At 43.6% G+C, this 18,149-nt stretch overlaps 1 protein-coding gene across 3 annotated transcripts; it reads left to right on the top strand.

Annotated features, from left to right (window-relative positions):
- The first annotated feature begins 322 nt into the window (after nt 1-322).
- Nucleotides 323-18,149, top strand: LOC147901764 (inositol-pentakisphosphate 2-kinase-like). Of its 3 annotated transcripts, none has more exons than XM_087374963.1 (7): nt 323-539; nt 15,075-15,302; nt 15,434-15,587; nt 15,764-15,807; nt 15,892-16,002; nt 16,110-16,763; nt 17,997-18,149. In XM_087374963.1, the coding sequence occupies exons 1-7, from the start codon at nt 423-425 to the stop codon at nt 18,105-18,107; spliced, it is 1,419 nt and encodes a 472-aa protein (XP_087231089.1). In that variant the 5' UTR covers nt 323-422; the 3' UTR covers nt 18,108-18,149. The 3 variants fall into 3 exon arrangements, with proteins under 3 accessions (XP_087231089.1, XP_087231090.1, XP_087231092.1); XM_087374964.1 differs by having other exon boundaries at nt 407-539; nt 15,019-15,302; XM_087374966.1 differs by lacking the exon at nt 323-539 and adding an exon at nt 940-1,020 and having other exon boundaries at nt 15,019-15,302.

Below are 18,149 nucleotides of genomic sequence, written 5' to 3'. Positions count from 1 at the left end.
TATTTCTCTTTAAAGATAGAGGTTCTCTTTGTCTCTTGTATGGCACCACCTTTATATTACTCTTGCCAAAATGGGTACATCCCCACGTTTATTTAATGGTCCATCCACCACAAACCTCTTTGCTCTCATGTCTTTCACTCATCCACCTTTCCCCATATTCCTTTAGATTCACTTGCTTTTTCTCTTTTCCTTTCCTTCTAATTTATACCTATAGTTCCAATTTTACAAGTTATTGGAAATATTTATGGAGCTACTTTACACTTAGACTTATAACGACACTCCAAAAGGCAGGGCCTTAGTGGGTTTTAGAGTGGCACATTCCCGAGCGGATCGCCCTTTTCATATCAATTCATGCAGAAATTCCCAAGCATTACACGAGTAGGCTTGGCATTTTGCTGGTTCGCAGATTGTGTTTACGAGAAATGTCTAAGGAAGATAGCCTGGCACAACTAGAAGCTGCGGAGGCCTCTAATTGGTCCTACAGAGGAGAGGGTGCTGCCAACCTCGTGCTTGCCTACCATGGCTCCAATCCTTCTTTTGTACGTCTGTAATTTACGTTCCATTCTCTTTGCGTTGTGATTTCAAGCTGTTCTTTATATGATCTTAGCGTTGTTGGAATATTTTCCCAGGCAGTTTGCATTTATCGTGGATTACCAGATATAAATCATTTCATTATGTGATCACGTGAAGGACAAAACATGCTGAGTGTAGGAGGTGAAGTGGGAGGTCCTATGGGTCAGATATCTATTGACAGCATTGAAATTGACCAGTCATATAAGAATGGAGTCAGTCTCTAGTCGCGTGGTCAATGTGTGGGTGGTCAGTCAAGTTTAGATTGAACAGGGATTGGGAGACATGCTTCGCATCGGTTTAGTTCAGCCAAGGAAGTATTTACACGGGGGATGCAACGGACACGCATTAGCCACGCAGCATAAAATGCTTACGGACACGCATTAGCCACACTACATATAATGCTTATGCATGTGTGCATGGGCACTTCCTACCCAAGGAAGATTTCAGGTCTTGTTCTCTTAAGCATGCATTTGATTAGCACAGTGGAATATGGACTATTCCTTTCCATATGCATAGGGAGGTGCATGGAGAGAAATCAACACCTTGTAAGACAAATGATACGAAATGGAGTTGTAATTGTCCATGAAAGACCAGCAGAATGCATGGAACACCATCTAATTACCAAAGACGTCCCTTGTCACGTTTCTGAATACAATTATATGAAAATGTATAAATGATATTAAAATACACACAAGTCCTTAACCGGATGAAAAAAAATTCATTACGACTTTCTGTTTTTGGATTAGTTGCTAAATTGGACATTTTCCAACAATGCCTATAAACAAGAAACATACCAAATTTAGTAGAGACGACCTAAAATTAGAAAGTAGCATTAGAGGCTCTCATTATATAGACCTCAAGTCCAAGAAGACAGAGCCAGCCAGAACTTCCAAGGTAACCAAGCAAGTGTCCATCCAGCCCACCAACTTTCAAGGGAGTCCTCCAGTTCTTGTGCTCAGTTTACAGCCAAGCTACAGTCAGTTGTAGCCAGTTACTTAGCTCAGTTTTCAGCCAAGCTACATTTTGTTGCAGCCAGATCCTTAGCTTAGTTTTGCAGCAAATCTGCCGCCAGCTTATCAAACTCAGCGAGGGGTTTATCCACAACCAATTGCAAGCTTCATCCATAGCAAATCGCTTCAGTTGCAGCCCTGCATGGCGCAGTTTGCAGCACGTGCAAGCTCATCTACACAGTTAGAGCTCACTTAACTGCAATTCATTCTCCAACTTAGATCAAGCTCAGTTAGAGCTCAGTTTCAGCTTAGTTAGAGTTCAGTTTTCAGCTTAGTTAGAGCCTAGTGAACTAGCCCAGTTCAAGCTCAGTCTCAGCTCAGTTTATTGTCATTTTCCAACTTAGTTCAAGCTGAATTAGAGCTCAGTTTTCAGCACAGTTAGATTCTGTTTTCCAGCTCACGTCAAGCTAAGTCATAGCATCAGTTAGAATGCTCAATAGCGTTGGCTGTGACAAAAGGTGTAAAGCTTACGGAAAAGCTTCAAAAGGGTCACGTTAGAGCCGTGAAGAGATCTGCTAACTTATCCTCTATGGGAAGTTGGACACCTATATGTTGCTAGCTGACAATTGCTCTTGAACATAGTGATAGTGTACCTCAATGTGCTTGGTAGCACATAAAAGACAGATTACGCCCAATGGCCAAAACACTCTGGCTATCGTTGTAGATCATGGTGGAAGATGGCTGACATTAATATCTGCAAGTAACTTGCGGAGCCAAACACACTCTACAGTAGTTGTGAAGGCTGCCTTGTACTCAGCTTCACAACTAGAAGTAGAAACTATATGCTGCTTCTTGGTGAACCAAGAAATGCATGAAGAGCCAAGCATGAAACAGTTGCCATTGTGTGTCACCCTCATGTCCTAACAACCAGCCCAGTCACTGTCCATAAAAGTATGCGTAACCAGTGAAGACTTATCATCATATAACAGTTCCAAATGCTGCATGCCTTTCAAGTATCACAAGGCACATTTCACTACCTACCAATGCTGTGTACTGGGCTTGTGCATTAACCTGCTTAATGGGGGGACTGCATGCTGCAGATCAGGCCTAGTATGACATAAAATATATAAGGCAGCCAACAGCCTACTGGTAAAGAGTAGCATCAAATGTGTGGCTCCCATTCTTGGAGGAGAAGCAGAAGCTGGAAGGAATGTTAGAGCTGTCCAATGTACTTGGATTTGCTCATCATTATGCCCCCCTCAAAGTGAGCAAGCTAGATGCCCAGATAGTAATGCAACTGCCCATATTTGTCATGGCAAATAATGTCTACAAATCAGCTTTGAAGGCTGCAATTTGCTGTGTATGTAGCCCAGTAATAAGCATGCCATCCCACATAAAGAATTAAAATCAGTCCAATCTTTTGGACATATAGAGTGACCTCTGTACAAGTTTGGTTGGATGCAATCATGTGTGCCAACTACATGCTCAATAGAGCATTGAAGATGATCACTCATTATGAACCATGGACAGGTTGGAAGCCTGTGATTTCACACACGTGGGCTTTTGTGGCATATGCACATTTTCCTTCTCAATTGAGGCATAATTTGAAAGATAAGGCAGTCAAATGCATATTCATTGGCTATAGCTACAAAGCAAAGGCTATAGATTGTACCAGCCTAGCACTAGGAAGGTTATTGTCAGTAGAGATGTTGTTTTTGCTGAGCATGCAGCTTTACCTTAGCTGGACTGTAAAAAACAACCTTTTGTAGATGCCTCTGATGTGTTTGATTTTTTGCTGCCCCTCTTTCAATCAAATACAGATTCAGACCAGCAAGTGTGCCGTTCAAATCCCCAAGCTTGTAGCAGTTTTCAACCTCATTAGATAGATGCCCTTGATCAGCCTAATGTACAGGCACTTGATAATCATGCTATTGAACAGGCAATTGCTGAGGAGAGGGCTGTCATTTTAGGGACAGCAAGCAGGCTGAACCCTTGGCTGCCGGCATAAGTGGTGCACAAAGATAGATGCATGGCAATTTGCTTGATGTTGCATTGATTGCCACAGCATACAATGAAGAGCCTTTATGCCATAAAGATGCTTTTGAGAGTAGGGAATGGATGGATGCTGTGAGAGCTGAATTTGATTCCATTCACAAAATGGCACATGGGAGTTGTGTGAATTGCCTCCTGGCAAGCGTGCCATAGGCACTAAGTGGGTTTACAAGTTGAAGTAGAAAGATAATGGCAGCATAGACCACTACAAAGCTTGTTTTATTACGAAAGGATATGCTCAACAACATGGCATTGACTTTGAGGAAACCTTTGCTCCCACCTCACGCATCACTACCATGAGGTGGGTCATTGCCATTGCATCATACAGGCAACGAGAGGTTCATCAACTTGACACTTAGACACAATGATTTGATTGAGGAAGTCTATGTCAACCAACCTCCAGATTTTGAGGTTGAAGATTCTAAAAATAAGGTATGCTAGCTTTAAAAAACCCTTTATGGATAAAAATGTGCACACACATGTCTAGGTCCTAGGGGCAATAGGAAGGGAAGGGTGCATTAAGGTGCATTGAATGGTAGATGCATGGGTCATAGGCTAAGGGTAGGTGTAAATGTACAAGTCTTATGGCTCACTAGACAACTACAAGCTAGATTTGTCGCCAAAGGGTACGCCCATGCTGAAGGATTCGACTATCAAGAAACAATTACTTCAATTGCAAGAATGACAACTATTAGAACGGTTATTGCACTTCTTGCGCACCACAAAAGACAAGTACTTCAGATGGATGTGAATTCAGTATTCCTATTGGAGATGTAGAAGAGGAAACTTGTGTGGAACAGCCTCTGAGTTTCCACTGGATGTTGTGTATGCATCATATGTTTGGCAATTTGTCACAAGGGCAACTCAAATTGATCACATGGCAGCAACATATGCTGTCCATTTGGATAAACTCAGTTCGGTTGCTGATGTGGTAGCTGTACAAGCCGACATGGCATTTGGTAGACTCATTTGGTAGCACTTGACAGCCATATATGATGATGTGACAGTCAGCTGCCGACCTAGCTGCAGTCAGGTGACATGGCAAGTCGGCCTTGCTGGTGGTTGGTTGTCTATTATGGCTTGTCAAGTACTAAGGCCCATCCTGTAAGAAATCTACCAACACAGGGTACACATAGCGGAGGTTCCGGATGTGCAATTGGGTGCAAATGGAAGAGAAATGAGTCATTTACGATGTCATAGTAGCTATCTTTGCTGCAAATTGCTGCCTCCAGCCTGCAAATAATAGTAAATTGACTTGAAATTGGCAGTAATGATGCAGCAGCCGATGAAAACAGTTCCTCAATCTTGCAATCCATTTGTCTGTAGGGCCTCAATGAAGCACAATCTAGCTGTGCTCCCCAAGGCCTGTGGCTTGGCTCTAAGAGGCATTTTTTGTGCTAGCTCTTCAAATAGTAGCTACTCAACTTCCTCGTCATCTACATTGTCATTTGATTGGATTATTTGGTGAACACCTTTAGCCATGAAGCTGCCTTATTGAGGAAATGGTTGCCTTGCTTGCTTGCCCATCGTGCAAGAAGCACAAATCTTTAGTGAACAGTGGATGGCATGTCATGAGGGTGTGAGTTTTTGATACTCGCATGTGGGCCTGACCCTGGGAATCAAGTTGGCGAGGTCATGAGATGAGGGTGTGCAAGTTTCCCCCTAGGAAGTTGTGCCTTGGGGACAAGTGAAAGGTTTAGGGCCAAGAGGGGCCCAAAGTATCTTAGGAATGAAGTTGGTTATTGGTGGGGCTTAAAAAAAGGCCCCCACTAGAGGGGGCCTATGGGCAAAATGAAAGCCCTTGGGGGCAACCTAAGGCATGGGCTTCCACGTGGCATGCCCATGCAGGCCCTTTTGGAATGGAAGGCATTAGAAGGCCAAAGGAAAAGGAAAACAGGGATGAGGGTTTTCGCAGAAGAAGAGGCGTCGAAAATGATCGCGGGCTAGTGAATGTACGTCGGTACGGAGGTTTTCGGGGAGCTCGGTGCAGTCGTGAGCACGGACGAGCCATGGAGTGGGAAGTTGCTGGGTAGGAACTTTACGGACAGTCCATACGTAAGTATTGATGGTGATCGTATGGTTGATACGTACGGAATGTACGGGGCAATCCTTGGCAGGTTGTACGGATCGGAGCAGCAGATATTGTACGGGATGTATGGAAAGTTGGGGTTGCTTGATTACAAAGTGTTGGCTACATGGTTGTATGGGATGTATGACAACGTATGCCCTTTTGCATATGGGCTGCTTCTAAGTGGCTGAATGGAGGTACATTTCAGCTTGATAGGGCATGCTTTGAGTCCATGAGGGTGTGCAAATAGCTAAGCATCTTCTGAACTCCCCATATCAAACAGGACAATGAACTGATGCCCTTTAGCTGTGCCATACGCTCGAATAAGTGCCTTCTTTTGCTTTGACAGGTCGCTCTCCTTTCTTACCTTGAAAGACCACCGAGGGAACGACTTTCAAAGCAGGCAAGACTGCCTTTCTAGCTGAGGCTGGTGACGGGGTTAGAAGAGCCAAAACATTGGCGATGGAAGAAGTAGGCGCTTTCGCAGCATTTTCGGCAAGCCACTTAGGACAATCCTTCTTGCCGTGCCCAGCAATGTGGTGGCAATGACATCAATGATGCTCTTGGTGGTACCGCTTGTGTTCGTCGGGCTGTAAATAGCCTCCCGTAATGCCCGCTTTAGCCTTCTCAACCGGAGTCATCTTGGGCTTGACTCCTTCTAACCATAGGCCTAGCCGTCTTTCTTTTGGTACTGGTTGTCCTTCTTCTGATCCTTACTCGCTGGGTTGTTTGACTGCTGGGCGGGGATTTGGAATCCTTTTGGACCTGCTTGGGCTTTCCCCCGTTCAGCATCATTTCTTGATTCTGGGCGAGAGTCAGTGTCCACTCGTAATCGGACGGGAAAGTAGATGTTAGTGTCCAATTCTCGAATGAATTGCTTCATCTTATCACTTTCAAACATGCCCAATTGTCAAGGTGATGACCTTGTTACTGTAAGATAACATAGGCAACCCATTTTGGGAGAGACAAGAAAACTCATCCTTCAAGTTAAGCCTATATTGCAGCTATAGAAAACGGACTTTCAGATCGGTAACAAATGTTGCCCAAACAAAATTTTTCTTAAAAGTTGTGGGGTTAGTATGCTTACTAGCCCATTGTTGCCATCAGGTAACCGCCTCAACGATAAGATGAGGGGCTGCTAGGTGGACTTTGTCTTGCTCATCTTGAATCCGCACTATCGGAAAATGAGCGACGAACTGATGAATAGACTAAAGGATAGCTGAGTGGTCACACTTATCATCATAATTAACGAAATTTGGTGTGGACCGAGTGAGTGGTGTTACCTTTGTCGATGACAAAACTATGGCGGTGACTGTTGCCGCGCTCAAACTAGCTAGCATAGTGGCTAACATCTGTTTGTGTTGGAGAAGCATCACCTCTTGGTCTAGTTTTTGTTGCCTCTCTGCTTGGGCGAGCTCTACGCGTCGCAGTGCCTCCTCATTTTTGCGTTCCTCACGCATCAACAAGAGCAGTTTTTCAAAAGCTGTGGTTCCTCTTTCTTCCAGCGCCTTTTCTCCTTCTTTTTCTTCAAGATGTCGTTTTGTCTGGTCTAGTTGTCTTGTGCTTTCTTCTAGCTGTGCTGAATGTTCTTCAAGTTGCTGTAGGAGGACCCGATGCTGCTCCAGAAGATTCTTCATCATCTCTTGAGCACTAGGCGGAAGCGTACATTTTTTATTGTCTTTCCCCTCTTCATAGTCTTCAAAGTTGACATCTTTCCCTGAACCTTCCATGACGCTTGGTTGTGTGTGCTTTCCGGATCTCAACACAACCATACACTTGCGGTAGTCAAGCTGGATATAGACCAAAGCTCTAACACCAATGTAACATGCAACGGTTATCTAATCATGTAATCACTGCAAGGCCTTCTTTAAACCTTTAGCGAGGAATCAGCATTATGCACCATAGTGAGAGAAAGGAGATGAGAGTAGAGAGAGAATAGAGTCGACAACCGATCTGTACCCACTGAGGGCCCCCTCCCCCAATCAGGAGAGAATTTGCTTTATAGTTGGAGAGCTGAAAGATACAAATAACACTCTTCAAGAGAGCATGCGCTTTTGAAGAGTACATTGTGCACACGTATTGCAGACCCAATGGCGTGAGAGGCAACTCCAAGACTTTGATGCTGTCCACGCTGACAATGTAGGGCAATTCTGCAAGGCAAGGAAGAGCTTGTGCTGTGCACCGGCATGCAGGGTTTCTGCGTGAGTGAGAGAGTGAAAGCTAGGAGTAATAGAATCTACGAGAGAGCTGAGATATGCAAACCTTACTCCTATTGCTGGTCTGAATCCCTGACTATTTTGCTGCGTAGACACTCCAGGAAGGCTGAACTGAGGCCAAGAGCTGAAGCTGATCAGGGGCCACTCTGGAAGTGTTCAGGGCTGCATAGGGGGCCGGAGAGGAGCTGTAGGAGTGCTGAAGGCTGGGAGGAACTGAGTGAGCAATGAAGAGCAATGAAGGCAAGGGGATCCCCCTTAAATAGGGGGCTGGGGCTGAGCCAACCAGCCCCAAACTGGCCGACTTTCAGTCGGCTGGTTTGGGCTGGTTTTGTAGGCCCTTTGCCTATTACGGAACTATAATGCACTTGTCGATGTAGCCAGTGTGTCACCTTGCACCCAAGTGCAGGGGTGCATGTGACATTGTTGCTTGCTATTGCAGGAAGCATGGCATACTTCTTGAGTGCCATCCTCCTTTGATTTTGAGCCATGCAATAGTCTTGACATTCTGCTCTTGAAACTTGGATTGTGTGTGTACTCTTGTATCTTTTTCCTTAGTATCGAGGTCCTCATCCTTAACCTCAATCTTTACCTTTGAGTGACAAATGTTGTCGTCTAGACAGGAATCATAATTAATGCTTGACATTCTGGCAGTCATCCATTGTTTGCAAATACCCTTCGTTGGGATGCTTGGGGCAACCACAAAAAACATCTTTTCTTTTACCACATTGGCTGTTGGTTCTTCCTTTTGGGATTACTTCTCCTCTTCTGTTGATCAGCCTTGTTCAATTTGCAATCTTTGCTATGTGTCCAAGCTTTCGTAGTAGAAGCATTTTCTTTGTTTCTTCATGTTTCCAGTCTCTGAAGAGCCCTTTGCCTCTTTTGAAGTGTTATCACGAGTCTTCGGCTTACCTTGTCTCCAGGTTTACCATTTGTTGCCTTGATGCAAGAAAGGCCTTGCCCCTCATTGTCGGCCCCGTACTTCTCTTGACTCCCTCTTGCATGAGCATCGGTCCAACTTCTCAAATTAATTGGCTTGGATTGCTCTGTAGTGTTTAGTGTCGTGATCAAACCTATGGAGCGCTTGGGAAGCATATTCAGTACTAACATGGAAGTTGATTTGTGTCGATCTTTTAACCTACAACCACTAACTTCTCTGACAACCTCGACCCTTCATCTTCATTGTAAAGAATTGATTCTAGAGCATAAGAATCTAGCCAATGTTGTTTGTCTCGTTCAATATGATCCAGGCCTCTGCTGAAGTATCCACCATTTGTATGTGCGGAATGATTGCATGTGTCGTAGTAATGATCAGAGATAATGCCTCGCCATCCTTCTCCTCCCATGCTTCCACATCTTCTGGGTTAGCCATATCTTTCTAGCCACCATGTGGCTTCTTATCTTCACCTTCCAGATCAGGTAGTTACTCCCGTCCAGTTTGCCACTATCGCCAAAATTGGGTAATGCAATTTTTGAAGCCATCGGATCCTAAAACAATGTAGAACATAACCTGATAGATAGCAACTTTGCTCGCCCTTTCCTTTCTTTGAACACAACCTTTGAGTTGATCTTCTAATCCACTCATGTGTCGATATGCGACTCCTTGGAGCCCAATCACGTTTAACGGCTATTATACCTCTCAATTGTGAACTGGATCCTGTATTATGTTGGAGTAATATCTAAACATGTATGCCTATTGCTGCTTTTTCCTAGCACCAAAGTTTTCCTAGCACCAAATTTCCCATTGGGAGACATGATTGCAAGCTCAAGAATAAATGCAAGTGTACCTGCAAAGGAAAAGACAGCAAATGGACAATTGAAAGACCACAGATTGCTATCACTGCAATGGCTCACTGCAATGGCATTCATTGACAGTGGTGTTGGAATGGTCACCTCCCCATCTGTAAGCCCCCATATGAGGAGAGCATGGGGGAGGGAGACCTAGGGCAGTACCCCACAAGAAAAGAGAGAAAGGGGCTGCCACATGGACAGCATCATGGATGTCATGTGGGCAGCACATCTAGAGAAGTACCTAGAGCCATCTGGGAGTATGGATCAGCACCATGGATAAGGCGACTGGCAGAAGCAGGTCCAGGAGCAGATTAGTGGCGATTAGGTCCAAACAGAGGCAAGGAGTGGCCGTATGAAGGCGGCACAGGGCGGGTTACTTCACCATCAAAGGCGCACATGTGCGGGGCAGGTTTGGGGCCTGCACAAGGGCCTGTTGATGGCAGGACAGCAGCAGCAAAGGGGAGCCTAGAAGCAGCCCAAAAGGGCCTAGCTAGGGCCTTTATATAGGGCTGGTTGGACCAGCCAATCAGGTCAGCCAGCAAGCAGACTGGTCGGCCAGGATGAGGCTGGCTGGTCGGTTTTATGACAGCCCCTTGGGGGCCTATAAAAAGAGAGGCCTCAGGCCTCATTTATCATCCAACTATCCAGCAGGAAAGGAGCAGACAGGAGCAACCAGAAGCCACTCCCTTGGGCCTCACATTGGGGGTGAAGGAGAGTGGAAGGTGTGCTGCAGACTGAGTTCCCTAGAGGCTGGACCTTGGTTGTCTTCTAGGGCAGCAAGGTGTCGTGATCATCATATCTTCTGGAGCAGCCATTCACAAGCAGGTTGGAGCAGTGGAACAGCTATCTTGGGGCCTACATTCAGTAGGACCAAGGGGACCTTTGTGCTGCAGACAAAGCTTGGCAGGGGCTGCCCACCTAGGCTGATTCACAGGCAGTAAGGTGGAGAAGAACACACTAGACAGAGAGTCTACATATGCTCGAGGTGGAGCATGCGGGCTCAGGGATCTAGAAGTGCTTCACATCTAGTAGGAGAACCTTTTGGTATTGTATCTTGTCCTACTTTGTGGACGGACGAAAATATAAAGAGTTGCTTCTATATTTGTTTCTGAGCATTGTCTATTTACTGGCCTGCACATCTATTTTATGCACATAAGTTAAGAAGTTTGTGATTCCACATCCCCACACGCACACTGTGTGAGCTCCTGGGCATTACTATCAGTCTTCCGCTGTGTGTACCCTCTGTTGGGTAATTTCTAACAAGTGGTTGCTGTGAAATAGCAATAAATCTGCCCCAAAAATTCTGCTCAAACCTCAATCCCCTCCGGGATACAAAATGCAATCAAGCACTATATTTCTGCCCCAAAAAATTATCCTCAACCACAGCCAAACACTGGTTCAAATGCAATGTATTTTTGCCCCAAAAATTCAGCTTGAATCTCAGGCAAACAATGGCTCACAATGTAATAGCAAACTCTTGCTCAATAGGCATCCAAAAGTGCATCAACTTACAGCCAACACTTGGCTTCAAAAATGCACAACACCTGAGCAATGATTTGCACTCAATGTGTAGCCAAAAGCTGTCCCAAATGCACTGACACCCGTGCATCTAAAAGTGCACCAAGCCTTGGCTTCAAAACTGCACAACACCTGAGCAATGATTTGCACTCAATGTGTAGCAAAGAACTGTCCCAAATGCATTGACAAGTGTGCAATGCTATCTGCAAGAACCAATTGGGAGAGGCTGAAAATGAGCTCAAACAAAGATCAAGAGCTCAAGCAAAAGAATAGCTGATTCAGGAATGCAAATGGCGAGCTGGAGAGGCAATGGGCAGCGATGTCGAGGTGTATGGTTCGCAAGAGCTGGTCCCGGGCTCTGCAAAGTCGAGGTGTGCTGTGTACGGCTGTGCGGATGTCGAGGCAACTGTACGGATGGCAAGGCAGCTGTCTAGGGCTGTGGGCAGGTGAAATGTACGGAAATCAGTAAAAATCAGCAAAACGTAAATGATATTCTGATCTGTTGCTCAGAATGAAATTCTGAGAGCACGAACAGCTCCGAAAGGGGGGTAAAATGCAGGACAACTGCTCAGAACTCCTCTGGGCTGCCCGACGCAGCTATAGAACTTCCAGTATCCAAAATTTCCGGAAAAAAAGGGACGTGCGACGCAAAATGAAGTCACCCAGTTGAGGAGTGCTTGCTGGTGCAAAATCTTGCAATAAAATTGAAGCTCGAGATCATGCGAAGCTCGTGGGAGCTCAAGACAGCCAAAGAGAAGTTGACCAGCAAGAACTAACTTCTTCTCCACGACAGAAGTGCAACAAGAGCATGCGGGAGAACGGGGAAACAAGTGACATGGCTGGAAGGACTAGCTCTGATACCACATGTAGGAACAAGAGACCAAGAAGTGAACACACGTGAGCATTAACTGAAAAGTTCAACCAAATGAAGTACAAGTACTTGGTATATATAGTCCAAGTACTAGAGCACACATAAACTCTAAAATGGGCTAAGTCCTAGTCTATCCTACACCACCATATCATTGTATATATCTCTACAGCATTGTGTTACAAGAGAAGTAATCGTTGCTTATTGCATCTGCCCCCTCAAGCTCTTTCCTACTCTCTCCCTTGATGATGCGATCTGTCGAAGGGCACTCAATTGCATGTGCATAAATTTCATTTGCACTCCTGAGTGATATTGCGCCTTGGACCAATGACTTGAAGCTACCAGCCAGGGTAACAAGAGATTGAGAAGAAGGTGTTCACCAGTGTCACGGTAAGGCGTTTTCGCTCTCTACAAGATGCCACGATGTGCACAAGATCTTGAGCCTCTTTGGAAGCATGTTGCAGAAAGGGGCAACTTTGCCAAAGGAGGCAGCAATAAGTGGTTGTGCTCTTTTTGTAGTTTGGAATGTTGTTGCTCATACTTCTTGTGTGTGTGCCCATTTCTAGGAATAAAGAACATGGATGTCCAAGTTTGCACAAAGGTGCCACCAGATGAGAAGGTAGGCATGGTGTGTGAAGATCATGAATCTTCTAGCAAGAAGCACAAGGGTACTACCGGTTCCAGCTTGAGTGCAGGCCTGCCGAAGACATTATCTCAATCGACAATGCCAACAATTTACTAATAGAAATAAAATCCAATTCCTCCCACGTAACGGTTAAGAACTCCTCTGGATACCGCTGCTGACTAAGGCATCGAGATTCCATATTCAACAATGCTTCAAGGGAGGAGTTTGATGACGCTACGGCTTCTATGCTAATGGATTATTGTATGATCTTGCATGGTCTCCATATTTCACATGGTAATTGCGGTTGCCTCATTTGGATGGGGATATAAACCTCCAAAATATGAGAAGATCCATACCTCTCTTTTGGAGAAGGAGAGAGCAATAGTGTCAAGGAGCCTATCCACGGTTGAATGTACTTGGCCATACCATGGATGCTCGATTGTTTCTTATGGCTGGATAGACACTGCAAGGAGACCTCTTCTCAACATTGTGGTTGTCAGTGCACGAGGAATTGTATTCAAGCAATCCATAGATACGAGTGGAGAGGCGAAGCTGCAGAATACATTGCAGCAGCATTGAAAGAGACTATATTGGAGTGATCCATCGTATATAAGTCTGGCCCTTCTCCAAAGTGGAATGCTCATGAGGGGGAAGTGGAAGACATTGCAGTTTCCATGTAATCATAATGTTGTATAAATGAATGCTCAAATATGTGTGGGTGTGTGGATTGTATATGCGAGAGCATATGTTTATACTATGGTCTGGTGACACCCACCGTGGAGCACTGATGATGTCGGTTGGGATGTCATAGAAGCTAGTCCTTGCTATGCGTGAAATTTATGGTTTTCAACCTTATGAGTGACTATCACGAGATTAGAGTTGCACTATGTGTTGTGTTTTCCAGAGGATGAGTTTGGGCATGTTCTTGGATTCATCTCTCTCTCTCTCTCTCTCTCTGCATGCATGTATGTATGTATATATAATGCCTATGTGCAATGAACACATTTAATTTATATGATGACATTAATGGAACATGTCATCTAGCTTGTGTTTGCATAATAGCAGCCTGTAATTGCTGCAGTATTTCTAAAGTTAAAAGCATGTGCTGCCGTATTTGTTGTAGAAGTCATAATGTAATTGTGTGTGTGCATATGTCGATGTGATTGCTACAGAATTCCTAAGCTTACATGCATCCACAAGTTTTCTTTACTCAGCCTACCCCCGCCATTTCCCATTAATTCAAGTGGTGTTTCAGAAACGTTTTGAGTCTGCGACGTTTCCTGCATGGAAACATTTCATGCAACTTTGACTGTGTGTGTATTCTTTCCAGATCTGAAGTGTTTCTTTATCTACTTGTGTGCACATGTGTTGCCTTCGTCCATAGCCCACGAAAGTGAAGTCCATTTGCCAAACTTAACCATTCCAAGCCGCTACATGCCTTCTTGGGAATTCACACCCCACTTTCTGGGGAGTCATGGCCCTCAGTTGGTCCTGTATGAGGGGAAGTCCTCTTATTTCCTTGCAGTTCTCCCTTGTACAGCCATAACTGTGCTCTGCTAGAAGACTCTATTGGGCTTAGTTCTAGGTCGGTTAAAGATAGTATTCCAGCTCAGTTAAAGCTACTGTAGGTTGTTCCATTTGAGTGAGCCACAGAATCACAAATGCTCTCCCCTTTCTAACTTCTCATCAACATTGTGGAGGGAAATTCACCTACTCATTTGTACTCACTTATTGTGAGATCTCTACTCCTTAATTGGCTCGTATATTCTTGCACCTCTTATCTCATGCAAGTACTCTGTCCCCTTGCACTCTCTCTTTTCTTTCTTTTTTGTTTCCTTCACGCAGCCCTGCTGCTTCCCTGTCTCACTCACTTCCACCCTCTCTCCTGTATCTTCCACCCTCTCTCCCCTGTCTGCTCAAAGCATAGCAGAGGGGCTGTTGGGGTTTAATCATATTTAGATAAATACTTGCCTCAAAAATTTCAACAATCTTATGGGTAACCTCTGATCATACCATTTGCTTGAACACTACTAATTTCTCTTAGAATACTATAGCCTAAGGAATCTTAAAGTACCTAAAAACTTTAGAGAATCTCTTATACCATACTTAATGACCCCAAAATTCAAATAAAAGCTCTTCACTCGTGTACATAAAAGTGCCATAATCTTACCTCTTGAGAAATTTTATATCATACCTGTACTACATGAATGGCTTCAATTTTTGTTTCCCTCGGAGTGCAACTTAATTTGAACTGTCTTGATTTTTCAGTATAAGTTTTACTTACTTTCTTGTAAAATGTAATGCTATTTTTCTTAGGCATTTTAGATCTGCCTGGATGACTGAGTGCTGCATGTATCCAGATTCAATGTGCAGCTGAGTTTGTAATAAGTGCACTCACCTTGTTACATTGGGGAAGGTGGGGAAAGTGTTGCGGCTTCAGAAGATACCTTCTGATTCGAAGCACTTGCCAGACCAGAAGGCATCAGCCAGCAAATGGGGAAGATTGGTTCTGTCAGACAAGGAACAGATCCTGTGGGCAGATTGGCCATCTATTGTTGGTGCACAAACTCCTGAAAGTTTGATGCAGGCATATGCAAGAGATGTGATGAGTCCTCTTCTGGGTTATGACCTTGTCGATCCTGGGGTAAGTAACTGCTCTTTTAGACTTCTACATAGAATGTACGTGCTTTATTCATCCATCAGATCATATTCTGTTTTGACAGCACCCTAGAATGAAGTCACTCACTCACTGTCTGGCATTGCTTTGTGTAATAGAATCTTGTTTTGGTCTCTTCTGAATTCCTGAAATCTGTGGCGCACAATATTCATGTTGTACGCCCTTGCTGGAGAGTTGATGTCAGCCACATTGACTTGTATAGAAGCACTGCGCTCCTCATATCAGATCATTCGTTGTTCATGCCCTTACCAGGTATAGTGCTTTGTGTAAAGGTCAATGATGATGTCAGATATATTTGATACTTATGTCGTAGCAATAAATTTGAAGAAGCAGTATCAATTAAAGACGCTTGTGTCTCTCTGAGGAGTGGCATTTGCTGGTTCATATTCTGAAGCAATTGTTGAGAAAGTTTGTTTGATTGAATTCAGGGACTAAGCAAAATTTCCTACCAGCTTTTTCAGTAGAACTCAAGGTAAGCAAGCTTTTGAGCTTGTATGCTTTATGCGTATATATTCATTTATATTTATTGATTTATGCAAGTGAAAGCTTCTTGCAGCCAAAGTGTGGATTCCTACCCAATTCAAGGTTTATAGCAGCTGAGAACTCTATCAAGACAAAGGTTTCACGTTTTGCCATGCACCAAGTTCTTAAGGTCTCACAGGGACAGGTCCGTGTCTGTCTGTTAGGATTGTGTCCACTGTTAAATGATAGTTGGTTTTATTCATACCAGCCTAAACTCAACCTTAAATAACAACTTCCTCTGCAGTTGTGCAGATTAAGACTGTCAGTCATTATTCTCCACTGGATCTGTTTTCTGGAAGTTATGAGGGAATACGTCAAGCCCTTCATGAACTGTTTGAAAATCCGCAGAACAATTTGCGTGTTTTTATCGAGGGCAAAGTCTTTGGCACCAGGATGGATACTGAGATGCCAGACTGGAAACCACTGAAAGAAGCCTTGGAGAGCTGCATATCTTGTGCTAAAGGAAGAAGCATAGATGTTTTGAAAGAACTTGTTTCTCAACTTCTGTATGAGACAGATGCACTAAAGCGATTACTGGAAGCACAAAAGCTCGACTATTATGACATTGAAGGGGCTATACATGCTTACAATCGAATATCTGATAAAATTTGCAAGGAGTGTTCAGAATCCAGTCACAGAAGCGATATTCATGATATTAATGAAAGTTCAGATCATAGCAACATTGAGCATGGAAATAAAAATCTCAAAGATTTTGAAATTTGGAATTCCCTTACCCTTGCAGAGTGTATGAAAGTTGTAAGGGACTACCTAACAGCTGCCACAGCAAAAGATTGCAGTCTCATGCTTACATTTCAACAGATACCTGATAATACAACTGTTGATATTGACATGCAGTGCTCCAAGTTGCTCCAGTGTCCAGAGACTGGCAAATGCTTTCGTTCCAAGGTAATTACCCATTGCAATCCCTTGTCAATGTGTGATCCTGTCTGTCATTCCATTGAAATCTTATCTTTCAGCTTGAAGAATACAATACAGGCTCTTGAAATGTCTTTTGAAAGACCATAACGCCAGGGCCCACCCGCTGCGGGACACCGTAATGCAGTGAACCTCTGTTTCTACGATAAGCATTCTAGATGCCTTCTTACGTTGTGCTTTCAAGTTTTCCCGACTTCTATTTTGTCTTACTTTGCAAGTAAACTAGGGTTGCACTTTTAAGTTTTCGCAAACTGGTGCTATCTTTCTGTCTTCCTTAGAGGAGTCTGCCTGAGCAACACATTGTCATTTCTGAGTCAAATGTTCCTGAGAACTTCACTTTATGGCATACAAGACTTGTAAAGGCTTTTTAATATTTTTCCAGCAAATGATAGGGAAACGTGATGCTTGCAATAGTGTATGTGAATACATTATGGGAATAACAGCTTCTACAAAGCAAAACTGCTGAAGGTGATGGCTTATTGTGGAGAGTATGAAATTAGAATTACCTTTAATTCCCTTTGCGAATCAGCTGAAGTCTCTGAAATGATTTTTGACTGTAGAGAGAGATCTTTGCAGCAGTAAGTGCAGATCAATACCAATAGCTTGGATTGTTACAAGTTACTAATTCCAATTAAAATTTGAGTCCTGTATGTTTACTTAGTCTCTGCAAGCTGGTTCTTGTACAGTGTTTATCATTATCTATTCATATGAGCACCACATATGACCACCTGTCAACAAATCCATTCTTGTAATGCATGCTATATCTATTGACTTGAAAATATTGTGACTATAAAGATTGATTTCTATGTAACCAAATGCCCAGCAGAAGATGATTTTGACCTGTGTCTTATTTCTTGAAATCTGCTTACTGAGCTCCAAATTGTAAAGCAGAATGAGTATTGGATGGTGGCATTTTTAAGACGTATGCAGTTGATAGAGTATGGAGGGCTATTTATTGCCATGAATGAGCACATTGTGTTACCTTCAATGTACTTGTAAATTGTCGTGCAGTATGTTAAGAGAAAGTGCATCAAATATGCTACAGCATATTTTCACTGTCTTCAATAGGTTTTGTTCATAAAATCTATCTTTGTCCCTTGTTTTTCTTTCATGGTTTGGTATGAAAACCTTGTATCAAGCTGTGCACTAGTCTGTGAAAGCAAGCCACGTACCTTGGTTGATCAGTTTCTGTGGCTTGTGCAGGTAAAATTTCTGGATTTGGATTTGAAGCCCTTTAAAAAGATGCCGCATTACTATCATCTTGACCAGAAAATTTTAAAGTCTTATTTAACTGTAACTCCGAAGAACCAGTAAAGATTCTAGATTGGAAGTAAACAACCATTCAGGTTAATATTA

Source organism: Dipteris shenzhenensis, chromosome 5, assembly GCF_047967505.1.
Source record: "Dipteris shenzhenensis isolate YYH24624 ecotype China chromosome 5, Dip_SZ_1.0, whole genome shotgun sequence".
NCBI lineage: Eukaryota > Viridiplantae > Streptophyta > Polypodiopsida > Gleicheniales > Dipteridaceae > Dipteris > Dipteris shenzhenensis.
This window is presented reverse-complemented; position numbering and strand designations above follow the sequence as displayed.